This window comes from Ammospiza nelsoni, chromosome 10, assembly GCF_027579445.1.
Source record: "Ammospiza nelsoni isolate bAmmNel1 chromosome 10, bAmmNel1.pri, whole genome shotgun sequence".
Taxonomy (NCBI): domain Eukaryota; kingdom Metazoa; phylum Chordata; class Aves; order Passeriformes; family Passerellidae; genus Ammospiza; species Ammospiza nelsoni.
Window position 1 is genome coordinate 5,204,503 of NC_080642.1, and position 15,369 is coordinate 5,219,871.

Here is a 15,369-nt window from a genome sequence, read left to right on the forward strand (position 1 = left end):
GGTTGTAAACTGCTGGTTGAATCAGACACTGCATGGATACAGGAATGTCATGTATTATTTTACTTTATTAGAATATAATCTATTATTACCACATATGGAGGCTCAGCTATTGCTATCCCATGTCTGTATAGAGCATTTGGCCCTATACTTTGTTTTCCCAGCCAAATATCCCTTCCTAGACCTGTGCAATTTTCTAGAGCTGGAGATACATCTTGTTCCCTCCCACAATTCAGTATCCCTCTTTCCCCAGCAGTATTTTGGATGAGAGGAGAGCTATTGTGGCCCCTGGAGGGAAGAAGGAGGGAGAAATGTTTGAACACAGTGCAGGGAGGCAGAGTGAAAAACAGTGGAAGAGTTCTGCAAAGGGACCCCAACCTTGGGGACAGGTCAGAGCAAAAGTGGTGAGTGAATGAAGTGGTATCACACATCTCTGCTGTGAGAGGGAGTTGAAGAACAACTGAACATGCTCAACAATTTGGTGCCATTTCTGCTCAAGTGGAGATGGGTTAGGACCAGATGGAGACTTGGTGGCCAAAGGTGGGATTGTTGCAAGTTGGGTGTAAATTGTCAGCTCCTGCCACCCACAAAAGGCATGGTAAAGAGATAAATGGGTTGATTTCCCCCCACAGTTAGGAGGGGATCATCTGCTCAAATGACAGTCAGAGCATTCCAAGGAGATGTTCATGTGCTGGCTCAGGGAACCCAGGCAGGATTCTCCGTCCTTGAAGGAGGCAGTATAAAATTTTGCACACTTGGATTCCAGTGGCTTATCTAGTGACGAGGAGAGTGCTGATATTTTATTTCACCTTTATTTCTTGCTTTTCAGTATAAAGAACAACCCAAAGATAAAGCTCCTCCAGAGTTTTGTGCAGATGAAGAATGGCAGAATATCTCACCTGGTATTGCCTCTTCGGTGATAGTTTTTAGGCTGTTGGTTGATCTGTGGCTGGTGGCAAGTGATTGATTTCCATATACAAATTTCATTTCTAGTTTTGAAACCTTTTTTTTTCCCATGTAGTATTCCCTTGAGACTAACATAACAACATTCATGGGATTGCCCTGTCAGCAGAGTATGTCCTGCCTTTCCCTCCTCTACCTGAGAGCTGCATGCCTTTGGCGACAGCAAGAGTTAAATTTCAGAGTACTGAAGGATTCTGGACTTTCCTAATTAACCATGGACTGGAATAGTTATTGAGACAGGCAAAAAATGTGCCCAGGACAGGATTATTCCAGTACATGGGAATGTCACGGGATGAATTCCTGCCATGGGCATTTAGATCCAGGTCCTCAGTGGAACAGGGAGACATAAATAGCCCAGCATGGCTGGGACTGACCTTCCCTCCACTGGGATGTGCTCTCAGGTGAGGGTGTAAAAGCTTATCAAATTTTCGGGCACCTCCAGACCTTGCCTGGGGCTGTAGGCTTGGAAACATGAGTGGGTTTGCTGTGCTTGGTTAGTGTCAATATTTTAACCTGAGGTGCCTGTTAGCAGAGAAAAATACAGATCTTAAACACAATGTGAAGGGAAGCCTCTCCTAAAATAACAGGAGATGTTAATGAGCTCTCTGCAAGAGGCTTAACTCGGGATGTTTTAATGTGTGATTGTGGCTGTTCTTAAAAATGAATAGACCTATCAGCATTCAAAGGGCTATTCTCCTTTCCCTTCTGATCTGGCCTTCCTTTCTCCCCACATCCTCTGAGTCGTCAACTTTCATTGTCTGATGTGATCCTAGAAAGCATGAGGGCTAGGGTCAGAGAATACTTTTATTCCTCAATTAGAAATAGAGAGAAAGCAATGAAAAATAAGTAAAAAATTTCAAGAAACAGCAAAGGGGAAACAAAAAGAGTCACTTATATCCTGTGTGCAGACAGTGATGATCTGAGTAAGACAGACCATGGCTTCATCTTAAATCACACCCGTGTGAAATATTTGAGTGCAATCCACATCTCTCTATATAGACTAGGCACAAATTACACAGTTTGGGTACAATTTAGCAAGAGGCAGCATCCCACCGGCACGCAGGTGTGTGCGCAGCATCTCCACCCTGCTCCGGCATCCCTTCGTGCCCCGGTGCTCGGGGGGCTCCGTGCTCTCCGTGCCGCTGCCCGCGGCCACCGGAGGGACCCCCCAGCCCCGCGGCGGCCCCGGGGCGTTGCGGGAGAGTCCCCCCGGAGGCCGGTCCGCCCGGGGCGGTGCGGGGCGGTGCGGGGCCGGGGCTGCCCGCGCTGTTCGCCGCGCCGCCGCTGGGGGTATCTTTGTACCATTTTTCATCCAGCAGCAATTTGGAGTGGAAACGTGTAATAGGGGAAAAAGCAGGGATCTCGGCGGTTTGAGCGAGCCGTGCATCCAGGAGCCAAAAAAGATTAACACCCCTCCGCGCCCCTCCGCGCATCTCCCGCGCCCCTCCGGGCACGGCCGCGGCTCCGCGATCGCCCGCCGGACACCGAGCGAGAGGGATTCGTCTGGAGGGCACTTTCGGATCGGGGGAGATCTATTGGATTAGTGGGATTATCTGCCTGCAGACGGAGAGAAGTAGCGTTTGATCATTTCCATTGCCTGCCTGATGGTCGGATTTACATGGAGGTGGCTCGGCACGGATGAGGCTGGATTCCGGATGGGGATTTCCAGCCCCCCCTTCCCGCGCCCCGATCCCAGGAAAGGGCAGAAAAATATATAAAAATCGCTATAATTGGGAAGTGTCCGGAGCGTTACCGGGAGCCCTCCCGCTCCCAGCGGCTGGGAGAGCCGGAGGAGGCGAATCCAGCGGATTACAGCTTCGGCTGCGATTGCGGGAAAGCGGCCGTGAACTGGTAAATACTTTGATGCTCCCGGCGTGCGGGGCGAGCCCGCGCCGGGATGGAGAGGAGGGAGGGGGCGGCCGGGCCGGGATGCAGCAGGGCGGCCGGGATGGAGGAGAGAGGAGAGAGGGATGGAGAGAGGGACCGCGGGATGGTGATGGAGCGGGGCCCCGGGCAGGGCAGGGCGGCTGCGGGGCTGAGCCCGGGGGCGCTCGGCAGGGCCGGTTTCCCGGCCGTGTGTGCGTGTCCGCGGCCGGGGGGGGGATGCGTGCGGGGCTGCGGGTGCGGGGCTGCGGCGGCTGCGAGCCCGAGCGGAGCCCGCCCGCCCGCGGGGATGCGCGGCAGGAGCGGGAGCGGCTGCGGGGGTGTCCGCGGGGACACCTCCATCCGCACACACGCGTTCGCGCTCGCTCACGCACGCACCCCCCGCACCCTCCGCCGCCGCCCCGGCCAACTTTTCCTGCCTCCCTCCCTCCCTCGCCCGCCGCCCCGGGGCCGCCGCCCGCCTCGGGCCGGGCGCGCAGCTCCGCGGGCGCTCCGGTGCCTCCCGCAGCCCCCGCGGCCGGGCCTGCCGGGGGAGGGCTCCTCTCGTTTCTTCAGACATCTTCTTTCTCGCCCTGGTGCTGAGCGCTGGTTCTTCTCCTTCCCCCCATTCCAGTCCGCCTCCCCCCCCCCCCATCCTCCTTTCCTGATGATCGCACTAGAGCATCATCTCTACTTGCGAAAGGAAAATCAATTTTCAACAGGTTTAATTAAAATTAATCAGTCAAATTACTTAATATTAATTGACTTATAATTAAAGGCAGAAAGTTACCTTGGAATCAGGAGAAAGGATGTTATCTGGAATCGTTTTAACGATGCATATGGTTTCAGAGCAATTACATTCAAATAACTGTTTAAATAAAACAAACCGGAGCTTGATTATAGTGTTGTGTTCTTGCTGGTGCAGGTGACACAATCTGGACTGGCCATTTCGTTCTGTAAATTTGCTGACCTTTCGAAGGAATATCATGTTAGTTTGACACTGGGTTTGCATTCTGGAAGGCCAGTTTGTTTTAGCTCTAACAACTATGGCATTAAAATCCACTAGTATAAAATGGAAATATGCCTTATAGAAGCTATAAATATCAAAGTGAATGTTTTTAGCACGTTTACATGTTCTGTGAATTTGAAATGAAGCAGATTTTTCTTTTTCTCAGCATAAGTGTAAGAAATTGTTTTAGGAATTATTTTTTGCCAGTGCTGCCATCCACTGTGGCAATATTTGCATTTATTCAGAGCCTTAGTGGGACAAGACTGTACTGGTAAATTCAGAGATAATTCACATCCAAAACCATGTATTTTTGGCAATGCTCACAGTAACCTTTTCGTGCTCCCTTAAGACCTAGGTCGGTATTTTTGTTTGTTTGTTTTTTACAGTAGCAGCGTTTTTGGTGCATCCACAGACTATTGTTATTGCTGAAAGAACAGTACTGTGAGCTTTGGGACATTTTCCCCTACTTTTCTGGACTGGCTTAGTCAAAGCAAAGGATACTTATGAAATTGCACGTACTTTATTGCAGGCACCTGACAAGAGAAAGACCCATGCACGGTATAAATGAGCATTTAAAAATAGAGCCCATTATTCAGGGCCCTGATTTTCAAAGATCCTGATTCCCATTGACTGCACTGAGACTTGTGTGGGCTCCACAGCTGTAACACGCAGACCACTTCTGCATCTTGGAAATTAGATTTGCAGATTGGGAGCCAAATGCTAAGTAGCCATGTTTGGGAATGGTGGTGGGGAAGGATTATTTCTTTTTTCTTCTCCCCCCCCCGCCCAACTCTAATACTGGTGCAGGGTTAAAGACTGCTCCTTAGTTACTTTTTGATAAATTACACCGTTTTTCCTTAGGCTGTGGCCACAGATTGCAGTGATGTTGCAAAAGCAGTTTTGCAGTAAATGATTAGGAGATCCTCAGGTACCCACAAAGAGATCCCATTTATCCTGCGCGTTTCCTGCGGATCATATGCAGGCTGTGGGAAGAAAAATGAGGCTGAGGGTAATCATGCTAAGTGTGCTGGGAAGCAGGATTTGGCTGAACACCTCTGTTTTGTGATTAACTGAGGCAGCAGTGAAAGCCATGAGAGTGGCTCAGGCTGTTTGAGGCAGTGGGTGTAGGAGCGAGGAGAGGAGCTGCTGTCCTGATGCTGCTTTGGTTATCTTACCCCTTCTCCTAGAGTAGGGTAAGAAGATAAAATCCTGGCTGTTGATACTTAAACATCTTTCACAAAGTGGGTTTTCTCTGGATTATTTGGCTGGAGGTGGAGCAGTCTGCTGAGGAGGGTTATTTAAAGACTGGGACAGGGCTGTAGGCAGATAAATTGATTTGCAAGTGAATGAAGGAATTTGAACGTGGTAATGGTGGTAGTTGTATTTTTTATCAGTTTACATTTTTAATATCCGCTGGCATGCACACCAGCATTAGCCACTCAAATTGTTCAAATGGAGTCTGGGGAAAAGGGAAGAAAGCAGAGGCTTAGATGTGGTCTCAGTTTGTAATGGATTGGCTTGCCTTTCTTTATTAAAAGCAAATATACATTCCTTTGTAATAGAGATATAAAGCTGTATTACAGACCCTTGGCTAGCTCTGAATTATTTGTTTGATGTCATATTTATTATGGTTTTTTAATCACATGAAAAAGAAATTATTTAAAAATTAAATACTGGAAAAAGAAGGGCAGAAGGAGACAGACATTCTTTGAAAGCAAATAATGAAAATAAAACATTTTTTCTAGAGGTCCAGTAGAAACTTCTGTGGAATTCTTTTAATAAAGGATGGGCAGTTATCAATCTGATCCAGTAAATGATATAGTCTCTGATTAGTCCCAGATATCCCTCCACGGTAAGTATAACATGTGATAAAATAATAGATAATGGTAAAAAATAGGTCCTGACTGATAAATACAGGCTTTTCTAGAGGCATGTCTCCATTTCTGTAGCCCTGGCTCTGAGCTCTGCATTGTGAGGGAGCATGAGCACTCAGAGGGGATGCCTGCCCTGCTACCCAGGTGTTGCACAAGAGTTTGTATGGAAGGGAGGGAGAGGGAGTTAGGGGATGCACAAAACCAAACCAAAACAAAAACCCCCACCTAATGGAGAAACTTCATCATGGTTTGCATATTGACAGCACATCCTGTGCTTGTAATAACAAATAATGACATTACATTCCCCAGGACTACTATTGAAGTAGCAGAATTACAGGGGGAAATAATTTTGGCTTCTTGGTGACTCAGCTGCTCGTTTCTACCTGCCTCTGAAGACCCCACGTGTTTTCCAACATTCTTTGTTTCCATAACTATTAAACTTCTCATTATTATGTTTTGGGTGCTCTCTGGGGATGGAGAGTGCCTGGTTGGCTGCTTGGGTTTTGCTGCGCTCCCTCTCCACCACAGCACTTCCCACCAGGAAACAAAAGGTGGAGTGAGGAGCAGCAGCTGTGGGAAAGCAGGGGGCACGGAGTCTGTGCTGTAAATATCCTCATGGTTACCAAGCCATGGAAAGAGCTGGGCTGCACACAGCAGGGTAACATGGCTTTTCCACCGTTGTGGTCAAATAAAACATGAGGCCATTAAAGGAAAAGCAATTTGAGTTCTCTTTACCCCATTTGTTGAATTCTTCTGTTTTGTCCTCATAATATTTTCTGCATAATCAGTTTTAGTGTTGCCTTTGGGTAGCCTGTTACCTTCTGCTGATGCTTGGTTAGGTCTTTTGCACCATATTAAGGGAGAATGTAATGCTTGGAAATTAGCAACACGTGACTGTAAAATCATAAAAGTGGTCAAGGACACTTTACAACTATTGCATTTCAAGTAACTCATATTCCTTTAACGAAGCAGAGAACCTAAATGGCAATTTAAAAAGATGTTTTCTAAATCTCCTCAATCACATCCTGCCTAGAGAAGCCATTAGCTCACTTGTTGAACTGGTTCTGGGAATTTAATGAGGGAATATATTTATGTTGCATTTTGTACTTTTATTTAATTACATTTTGTCTGAAGCTTTTAGGTTCAATATCTGAACTTAAAGTTGTTCCTTAACTTTTGCCTTCCCAACCCTGTCCCCCAGTTTCCAAAACAGTTCTTGAAAGCAGTAAAGTGTTATGTAGGCACACAGCGTCAGAAATATTCATGAGGAGAAAACGACAATTTAGTCAGGAGAAACCTTACAGATAGACTGAATATTTTGACATCCTCGAGCCTGTGCAAAACAGGCATTGCAGGACGAGGCTTTTGTTCCTTCTATGGTTTCACAATAAAGGTTTATTTCTGTGTAGAATGTGGGCCCTGGAGCAGCCACCATGGGATGCAGCTGCTGGGTCAGGAAACCCTCTGGTCACTGGAGTCGTGGTCAGTGTGACCAGGACATGACCACAGGGACACTGAGCATGGCTGCTGGAGCTGGAATGAGTCTCTTTCTCACAGACAGGGGCAGAAAATCGAGAGAGGACAAGGAGCTGAATTATAGGAGCTGCACATGAAGTCAGATGGAAAGAGTAAATCTTCGTAGACGTTTAATGGTGTTATATTCTAAGCTTTTGGGAAATTTTATTTGAAACTTTTTTACAACGGTAAATATAGTCTGTGCTATATCCTATTTCTATTTCATGTGAGAGAAAAATTCCCCATCTATGGCACAACACTTTACTGCTACCATTACTGCAGACTTTATAGATCAGAGATGTGTCAGCATGTTAGCTTTAGCTGTAATGCTTTTTTTTGGTGAAACCTTATGGGCCTTGCAGCCACTTTCTCATACTGACACTCATAAAACGTTCAAGTTCTCATATTTATTATTTAATTTGCTTCCTATATAAAGCAGCAGAGCTCTTTGGTACATGAATATGAAGCCAAAAATGACAGGCAGGCATGAATGGGACTAATGAGTTTTAATAATGCACATATTAGAAACTGTTAAAGGAAGTTTAATTAAGAAAAACAAGTTAAGCATGAAATTCATTTTGGAGCAAATGCAAGTAAAGTCACAGATGTACAGAATGCTAGATCACAGGAAACAACCTCTTCAAGCTCATAGATCCCTCTAATGCCAGTATTGCACTCAAGTTGTAGTGTGCTCTCTGCAGTTGTGGAAAGCCTGGTAATACCAGTCAAGAGCACTTTCAGAGCTGAGTTAGAGGCGCTGGGTTTGTGATTAACAAATTATGTTTATACGTCTGTGAATTTCCTGATGAGTTGGAACTTGATCTCAATTATCCTGATGAAATTGGGACCATCTTGACCATCTGATCGAGAACAAAAAAGCATGGGTTCATTTTTCTGCCACAAGGAAGTTTGCTGGTCTTTTTCTTAAAAAAAAAAAAAAAATCATCTTGTTGAAGAGGTGGTTATTGATCTAGCTCTACAACAAGGGTTTTGTATGCTTGGAATTGTTACTGTATTGTATCCAGCTAGAACAACAATTCATGGACAAATCTGAGTTCATTCAAGCATCTTTGTTTGCAGAGCTCTCCCTCAAGAAGTGGTATTATCTGAATTCCAGCTTTTTTTATCTTGAATTACTATTTCCACCAGGAAAATACAACGGTGATATCTTATAAATCTGATATGAAAGCTTGCCTTAGGGGCTGAACTAGCATTAAAGGTAGTATTATTGTTGATATAATAGTTGTAATAAAGGTGGCAAAAACATCCAATTAATTTTTCTCATACGATTAACCCCAGTGAACCAAGCGTGAGCCACAAATATATATCAGGTGAAGATCTTTGTTAACAATTCTGTAGCTAGATTTATCACCTGAAGGACACCACAAAAGCACAGTTAGTTTCAGCTGTCTCTGGGTGGGTTCTGGACATTCTGCTAGAGTGATCAGATGAGAAGCACGTGTATATTTTATGAAGTATTAATCAAAGCAACTCCCACTTGACCTGATGAAATGCAATACACAGATTTTGATACTGAAGCTCTCCAATGAGAAACATCTGGGTTATTTTTTCCTCTGGGATGACCTCTGATTAACATGAGTTCAGTGGAATTTCTGCAGTAGGTCGGGGAATCTTTTTGTCCTGAAGCACAGAGCAGCCACCAACAGAATGGCCATTTGATCATTTAGCTGAATAGTTACAGTACTCAAAAGTGAGGATAATGTGTGGTCCATTTAAGAGTTAACTGTAAGCTGCTAAAAGGAATAAAGGTTCACTTCAGTGCCCATTATATTCCAAGCCAGTGCATCTGTCATTTTTAATTTAAATCTGTATTACTTAGCTGTCTAAAACTTTACACATAAGTGACAGAGTTACCCATTCTTTCTGTTATGGGTAAAATCACCATTTCGTTACCTACTTATTGTGCAAAATGTCAGACAGCTCTAGTCTGCATTAAAAAATTGTAGTCAACTTCTGGTAATACAAACAATTACTTCAGATAAGAAGTAGAACTATTTTAAGAAAAATGATTTATTGATATGAGTAAATGGAAGATTATAAGACTTAACAGATCCTCTCCTCATAGGCTTAATTTGTCTAATTAAAAAACAGTGCAATAGAAAATTTTGATCAGAAGTCTTCCTGTTTTGGCAAAGAAAGATGCAGAATTTTTTCAAAGTGATTTTTGATCATGAAAATAGGTGTTAATAAGCATTAGTGAATATACCCACTAACAGCAAAGAACAAAAATTTGGTGCAGTTGAAAAATACATCACAATTTAAAGGACTCTAATGACATCTACCCATTTAAATTCAACTTTTCACTAATTTTGAAGCACTGCATCAAATACTTTATGCTACAATATTCAAATACTATATTTTTCACTAATTAGTTATGAGACCTAGTGGTCAAAACATCATATTAAATCAAGGTGAGGGCACTCAGGAATAATTTTTTCTGATCTAGGAGTGATATATTTGCACAACCTGTAGCATCTGGAAATCCATTCCACTGGGTTGTTTGTGTTCCCATGTAACATAAACCTTGTAATCTCATCCTAACGTGGGGTGGGACTGAGAGCCCATGAGGATGATGTCTTATTCATACCTTTGTTGGCCTTCTTGGCAGAGGTTCTGCATCTCAATAGGGCTGGATTTGGAGCAGCTTTGTGGAGTAACCAGACCTGTGGCTGCTCTGAGGTGGAGGGGGTGCTGGCGTGTGGGATCTGACCAAACCCCACCAGAGCTGTACCCTTCTTACTCAAATTATATATTGCATTCATATATTATCATTTCATACACCTGTTTTTTTTAAATGAATGCAGTTTATTTGTTGAGCTAAACCCATGCAAATCCTATCCTTTTGAGAAAGTATTTAGGACAGTATGCAAGAGCAGTATCTGTTTTAAAATATTTCACAGAATGGATTGGGTTGGAAGGGGGATCTAAAGGTCATCTAAGTTTGGTAGACCTTCCCCTCCAGGCTCCTCAAAATCCCATCAATCTGGTGTTTTTTTTCTACCAAGTTGAGAGAAAATACACTGTATTTGGAACTTGCTTCCCTTGCTAACTGGAAACAGAAAAGAAGAGATGGGGAATTTTGTGCTGCATCTCCTGAGGGTTTGTCTGCCCATGTTTACAACTGGTGTGTCACACCAACACAGTGTTCACCCTCATCTTTCCTCTAATGGTCTCTGTACCACTGCTCATGTTCCTGCTTGGCTTCATGGCATGTTTCAGGACAAGGATTTCCTCTTACAGACATGAAACATCTCTGGGCTCTTAGTTCTAAGGAGAAACTGCTGTAAGTAAAAATGGATGCAAATGTAGCTGGTTCCGCAAAACAGCACTTGTGTTTTCAAATGAAGTGGCATTGTGTGGTGTTCCAAACTCTTGCAATCACTTTGAATATTGGTGCAACTGGGATTTTATAGCAAAGTGGAAATGGAAAGGAATTTTTTGAGCAGAAATATCAAATCACAGAATACACCTTCAGCTGAAAAGAAAACAGCATTTTTGAGGGTTTGGGGAGATTTTTGTCTTAACAATAATAGACTTTATACGTGCTAAAGCTGTCATATGGCCAGAAGCCTTGGATGCCACCAAAGGTTTTATTAATCCTTTGGAGCTATTGATAGGTGGTACAGATCAAACCATCCCTTAAGATTTGAAGGTCTGGGCATGGGTAAAAAAGAGGAGTTGCACTGCTGCAGATTGCTGCAGATGTGACCCATTGTGGGGTGCCCTGTGTCATTGGAAATGCAAAGATGCATTGAAGCTCTCTTGGATTGTTCACTCCTCAGCATACTAAATGCTTCTCTAAAGTATTTCAGAATCTGAGCTATAAAGTAATTTGAATTCAGAAAGGAAGATAATAAAATAATAGATAGAAAAAAACCTCTGTATAGTATAGACTGTTTGAAAGAGCATGAAAGTCTTTATCAAATACCTTTTACAGTAGAATTCATTTGTGTTACCACAGGGAGCAATTGTGATCCTCAAATCAAGACAGCAGAAAAATCTTAAAAGGTTTCTCCTCCTCCTCCTCAGATCCACATTATTTTGATGCTGAATCTTGTCCCAGATTTATCATTGCTACTCTTTGGTTTATTTGTCTGCTTCTCTCCCTGATCATTCCTGTTTATTCCTTCTTTTTTCCTCCACTGTTTCCTTTTCAACTGAGTCCAGATACCAAGGGAAAGTCCTGTGCAGATTACCTGCAGAAATACTGGGGGGAATTTTGTCCAGCATTAACTCTCAACATGTTCTTGGCCAGTTTCCCTACTTGGCCTTGCACCTCGTGCTCAAAATGAAATTTTGTCAGGAAAGTCTCAAAAGATTTGATAAATCTCAGTCGTTTCATTTGCGTTGAGTTTGTGGTTTTGATGTGATAGCTTCAGGGCAGCCAATGACAGGCTTGAATGTCTGACCTCTCAGTCTTGAAAATAAACTGTTACTTAGACATTTAAAAAGAAAGGCTTGAAAAGAGCAAACCCAAAATTCAAGTTACAAATACAATGAAAATATGTTGATTCAAATTGTTGACAATTTTCTGCCCTTTATAGCCTATCCATCAATTCATGGAGGCTACTGCCCCACAGTTAATTAACTACGAGTAGCAAACTCAGAACTGAATTATATTCTTACCTTTTTAGCATCCTGTCTCAGAGTAAAACCTTATCCATGGGAGGCAAACCAGAACTGCAGATCACAGCAGAGCTCTTCAGCTGCAAAGACAAACCAGCAGATGGACAAGCTTAGAAATATAGCCCAGCTTTGGAACTGGCTTTGAGTTTACATTGAATTTACCATTTGAGGCATCAAAATTGTATTACAAGGTTTCTTTAGAACTGAAAACGGGTGCTAAATAGAAAATAGATGCTAAATTAGTAGCATCTTGTTAATTTTGCACATCAAACAAACCCAGCCCCTTAAAATGAAGAAGGATGTTTTTGCTTGGCACTTCTATGCTGGATTTGTTGGACTCAGACCTTCCCCAGGCCATGTGAATTAGCTGGAAGGTTATTGAGATAAAGTTCCTGCTATTTATGAGTTTTAGAAAGAAGATAAAGTACATGTTTCCATTCCTAAGAGGAAAACAAGCCCTCATGGGTTTTAAGACCCGGTGGAAAAGGCCGTGGAGATTTTTGAATACCACTAAGGAACAGGCTCCCATCTCTCCATGTGCATTGCTCAGAATGTCTGTCTGCCTACTCTGTCTTTACTATTTCTCAAGTTGTACTCTACTCCCTCCAAAATCGGAAATGCTACAAAGCAGTAATCCTCCATGAGGGGAACGTCTGCCATTCCATGTAACTGTATTAAAGTAAATGTAAACACACACATCAAGTTGGGGGAATTATGTTCTGCAGCTAAATTGGTGCATTTCCAGCAAATACTGAGAATATACAGCTGGAGGATGAAGGACATAAGCCTGTTTGTTAATGCAGTTTCACAGTGAAGGTGTTAGAATTAGCAGAGAAAGGAAGGCAAAGAGAAAATTGCAGAAAAGCTTCATCTATCTCCTTATTGCCTCCTGAGATAGATTGTTCAGAGCTAAAGGAACACTAGACATGAACCAAATCTCCTGCTGTCCTATATAGCTTTTACAATCTCCTTTTTAATAACCCAAACTACAGGGTAGTCTGACTATTAGACAAGCCGTTCTTTTGAATTCTCTCCACAATGTGTATAGACATGATAAAAAAACCAATTCTCATTAAAGCTGCCAATGCTGTTTCAAAAGCAGGTGGTTTAAAATGTTTCCTATACAAAGCAAAACACATTTCTTGTGCATTACACACTGCTTAATAGGGAGTGTAAGATTACACTGCTATGTTGTGTATAACACTGCATCTTAAATAATAGGATATTGTAAGTCGTGTTGGAAATATGTTTCACATGAATATGGAAGATATAATGATATGCACTGAGCAATTTTCAGAAGTGCTGGAACACTGCCTTGTGTGACAACCTCTGAGCTAAAGTAGTTGAAAATAGCATCTGGAATTTCAGATTATACAGTCTCTGATCCTAACTGATTATTTTTTCTGGGATATTGTTCAGTCAGCATGTGGATATATGAAAGATAAGACTCCTCCTCTCCTGTGGGAATGCTTACTGTATATTATAAATTAAGGATGGTAGGAATTGAGTGCTCTCAACATGCATTTTCATTTTTCACCAAAGTCAGTCTTTTATGAGGAATACAGGATTGATCTGAGGTAAAAATTGTGATATACAGCTCCCTCCCTAAGCTGCTTCTTCATATCCTTTTCCAAACCAGTTCTGAAAAAAAAACACAGCAACCTACAGAGGTCCAGTTGTACTTCTGTGCAAATTCAGTGTTTGCCATTCACTTCAGCAGAAGCAGACTTTGGTCCTTCATTGATGTGAACAATTCAGTCTATCTGTGAATTTCATCAGCAATCAGAAAACCTCATAAAGCATGGTAATTCAGGTTATTATGAATAAGCACAGTAATTCATATTATATTTTAAAATTAACAAAACATATTTGTATGTATTATAAACTGCTTTTAATGAAATAAAATTCATTTGGGTTTTCAGTGTGCCTGCCTATCTTAATTTCTCAATCTTCTGCTTTAAGGAATAATTACTTCCTTTCTGATAAATCAACTTCTGCAAACAAGGTGAAAATTGATTATGAGCTGATTAAGTTAAATAAAATATTAACATAAACACTTACGTAATGTAGCTTGGCAGTGAATTTCTTATTCTTGAACAGGTGAATTTTAAAAATGTATTTTCTGCGAGTCCTGTTTCTCCTGAGAAGTCTCTGTAAATTCAACAGGTGACATTACAGATAATCCAGTAATCAGAGTTTCACCTGCCATTTCATGGACCCATAAACTACTGCAGTTTAACTTACATGACTCTAGCCAATATTAATGTATGTAAATAACATGTTAAACACCTAGTTATCACTCTGCCCATATTAGCTCTTTCATACTAATGATTTATTTTCATTTTCTCCAGGATATAGACCTGCGGCTAACTGGATTTGATTTATAAGAGGGGATTCTGCAGTAAATGGCTGCTCTCTTCATATTGCTGCTATGGAAAACAGAATTGTCAATAGGATGTAGTCTGATAAATAGTGCTGAGTGAAGATGCAGCTTCAATAAGTGTGAAATCAATGGAAGATACTTACCGCGTGAAAAGCCTTTTGAGATTTTTCTGACAGGCGCCTATTTAGGAAACTTGATCTGTTTCCTCCGGTCGCCCTGTTTTTACACCAGTGGATACAAATCAGATCGCTTCACTGTAGTTACACAACTAATGTGGGACCATGGCCTTCCCAAGATCCATGTGGCTGGACTGTGTATGGAGAGCGACGGCGCTCCGCCTGCTGCACACGGGATTGAACGCCACTTTCGCTTTTTCCATACTTGGATTTTTGCTCCACGCCGCAGCTGTGTCCTCCCAAAAATTGGATGATACCAACCCAGTGGTGACCACCAACTTTGGCAAGATAAGGGGGATTAAGAAGGAACTTAACAATGAAATCTTGGGGCCCGTTATCCAGTTTCTCGGGGTTCCATACGCTGCCCCTCCAACAGGGGAGCGCCGCTTTCAGCCTCCTGAGCCTCCATCTCCCTGGGCAGACATCAAAAACACCACCCAGTTTGCTCCAGTGTGTCCCCAGAACATTATAGAGGGCAGGTTGCCTGAAGTCATGCTTCCCGTGTGGTTTACTAATAACTTGGATGTAGTTTCAACCTATGTGCAAGATCAGAACGAAGACTGCCTCTATTTAAATATCTATGTCCCAACCGAGGATGGTGAGTTAATAGCAGGCAAAACAGGGAGATCTTTTTATTTTCCTGTTCTACTTTCTAACAGTATTAATTCACGTGTACTGGTAGCATGCATGGCTTTCTCTGTTTGCATGCCAGCTTACTACATGTGTGCATGCTGCTTTTCTCTGTGTGCGTTTGTCCTTGCTTTTTGATTTTTATTTTCTTTAAATTTCTTTCCTTCTTTCTGTCTACACTCATTTTTTTCCCCCCCACAGCACGTGTAATTTTTAGGTCAAAGTTGGTGCCTAATTCTCATTGCCACCCACTGACTTCTGGGAAGATGCATCAACATCTTTTCCATTGCATGTGCAGGCACAACAAGTTGA

The 15,369-nt window shown here is 42.6% G+C and overlaps 1 protein-coding gene across 2 annotated transcripts in view; it reads left to right on the forward strand.

Moving 5' to 3' along the window:
- NLGN1 (neuroligin 1) overlaps positions 1-15,369 on the forward strand; it is a 375,596-nt gene that overhangs the window by 63,197 nt on the left and 297,030 nt on the right. The window contains exons 1-2 of one of the 2 annotated variants that reach the window (XM_059479155.1): positions 2,330-2,811; positions 14,220-15,025. In XM_059479155.1, the coding sequence (XP_059335138.1) occupies positions 14,533-15,025 (493 nt within the window). In that variant the 5' untranslated portion in view covers positions 2,330-2,811; positions 14,220-14,532. Of the gene's footprint in view, positions 1-2,329; positions 2,812-14,219; positions 15,026-15,369 lie in introns of those variants that run through there. The other variant, XM_059479156.1, reaches the window with a different exon arrangement.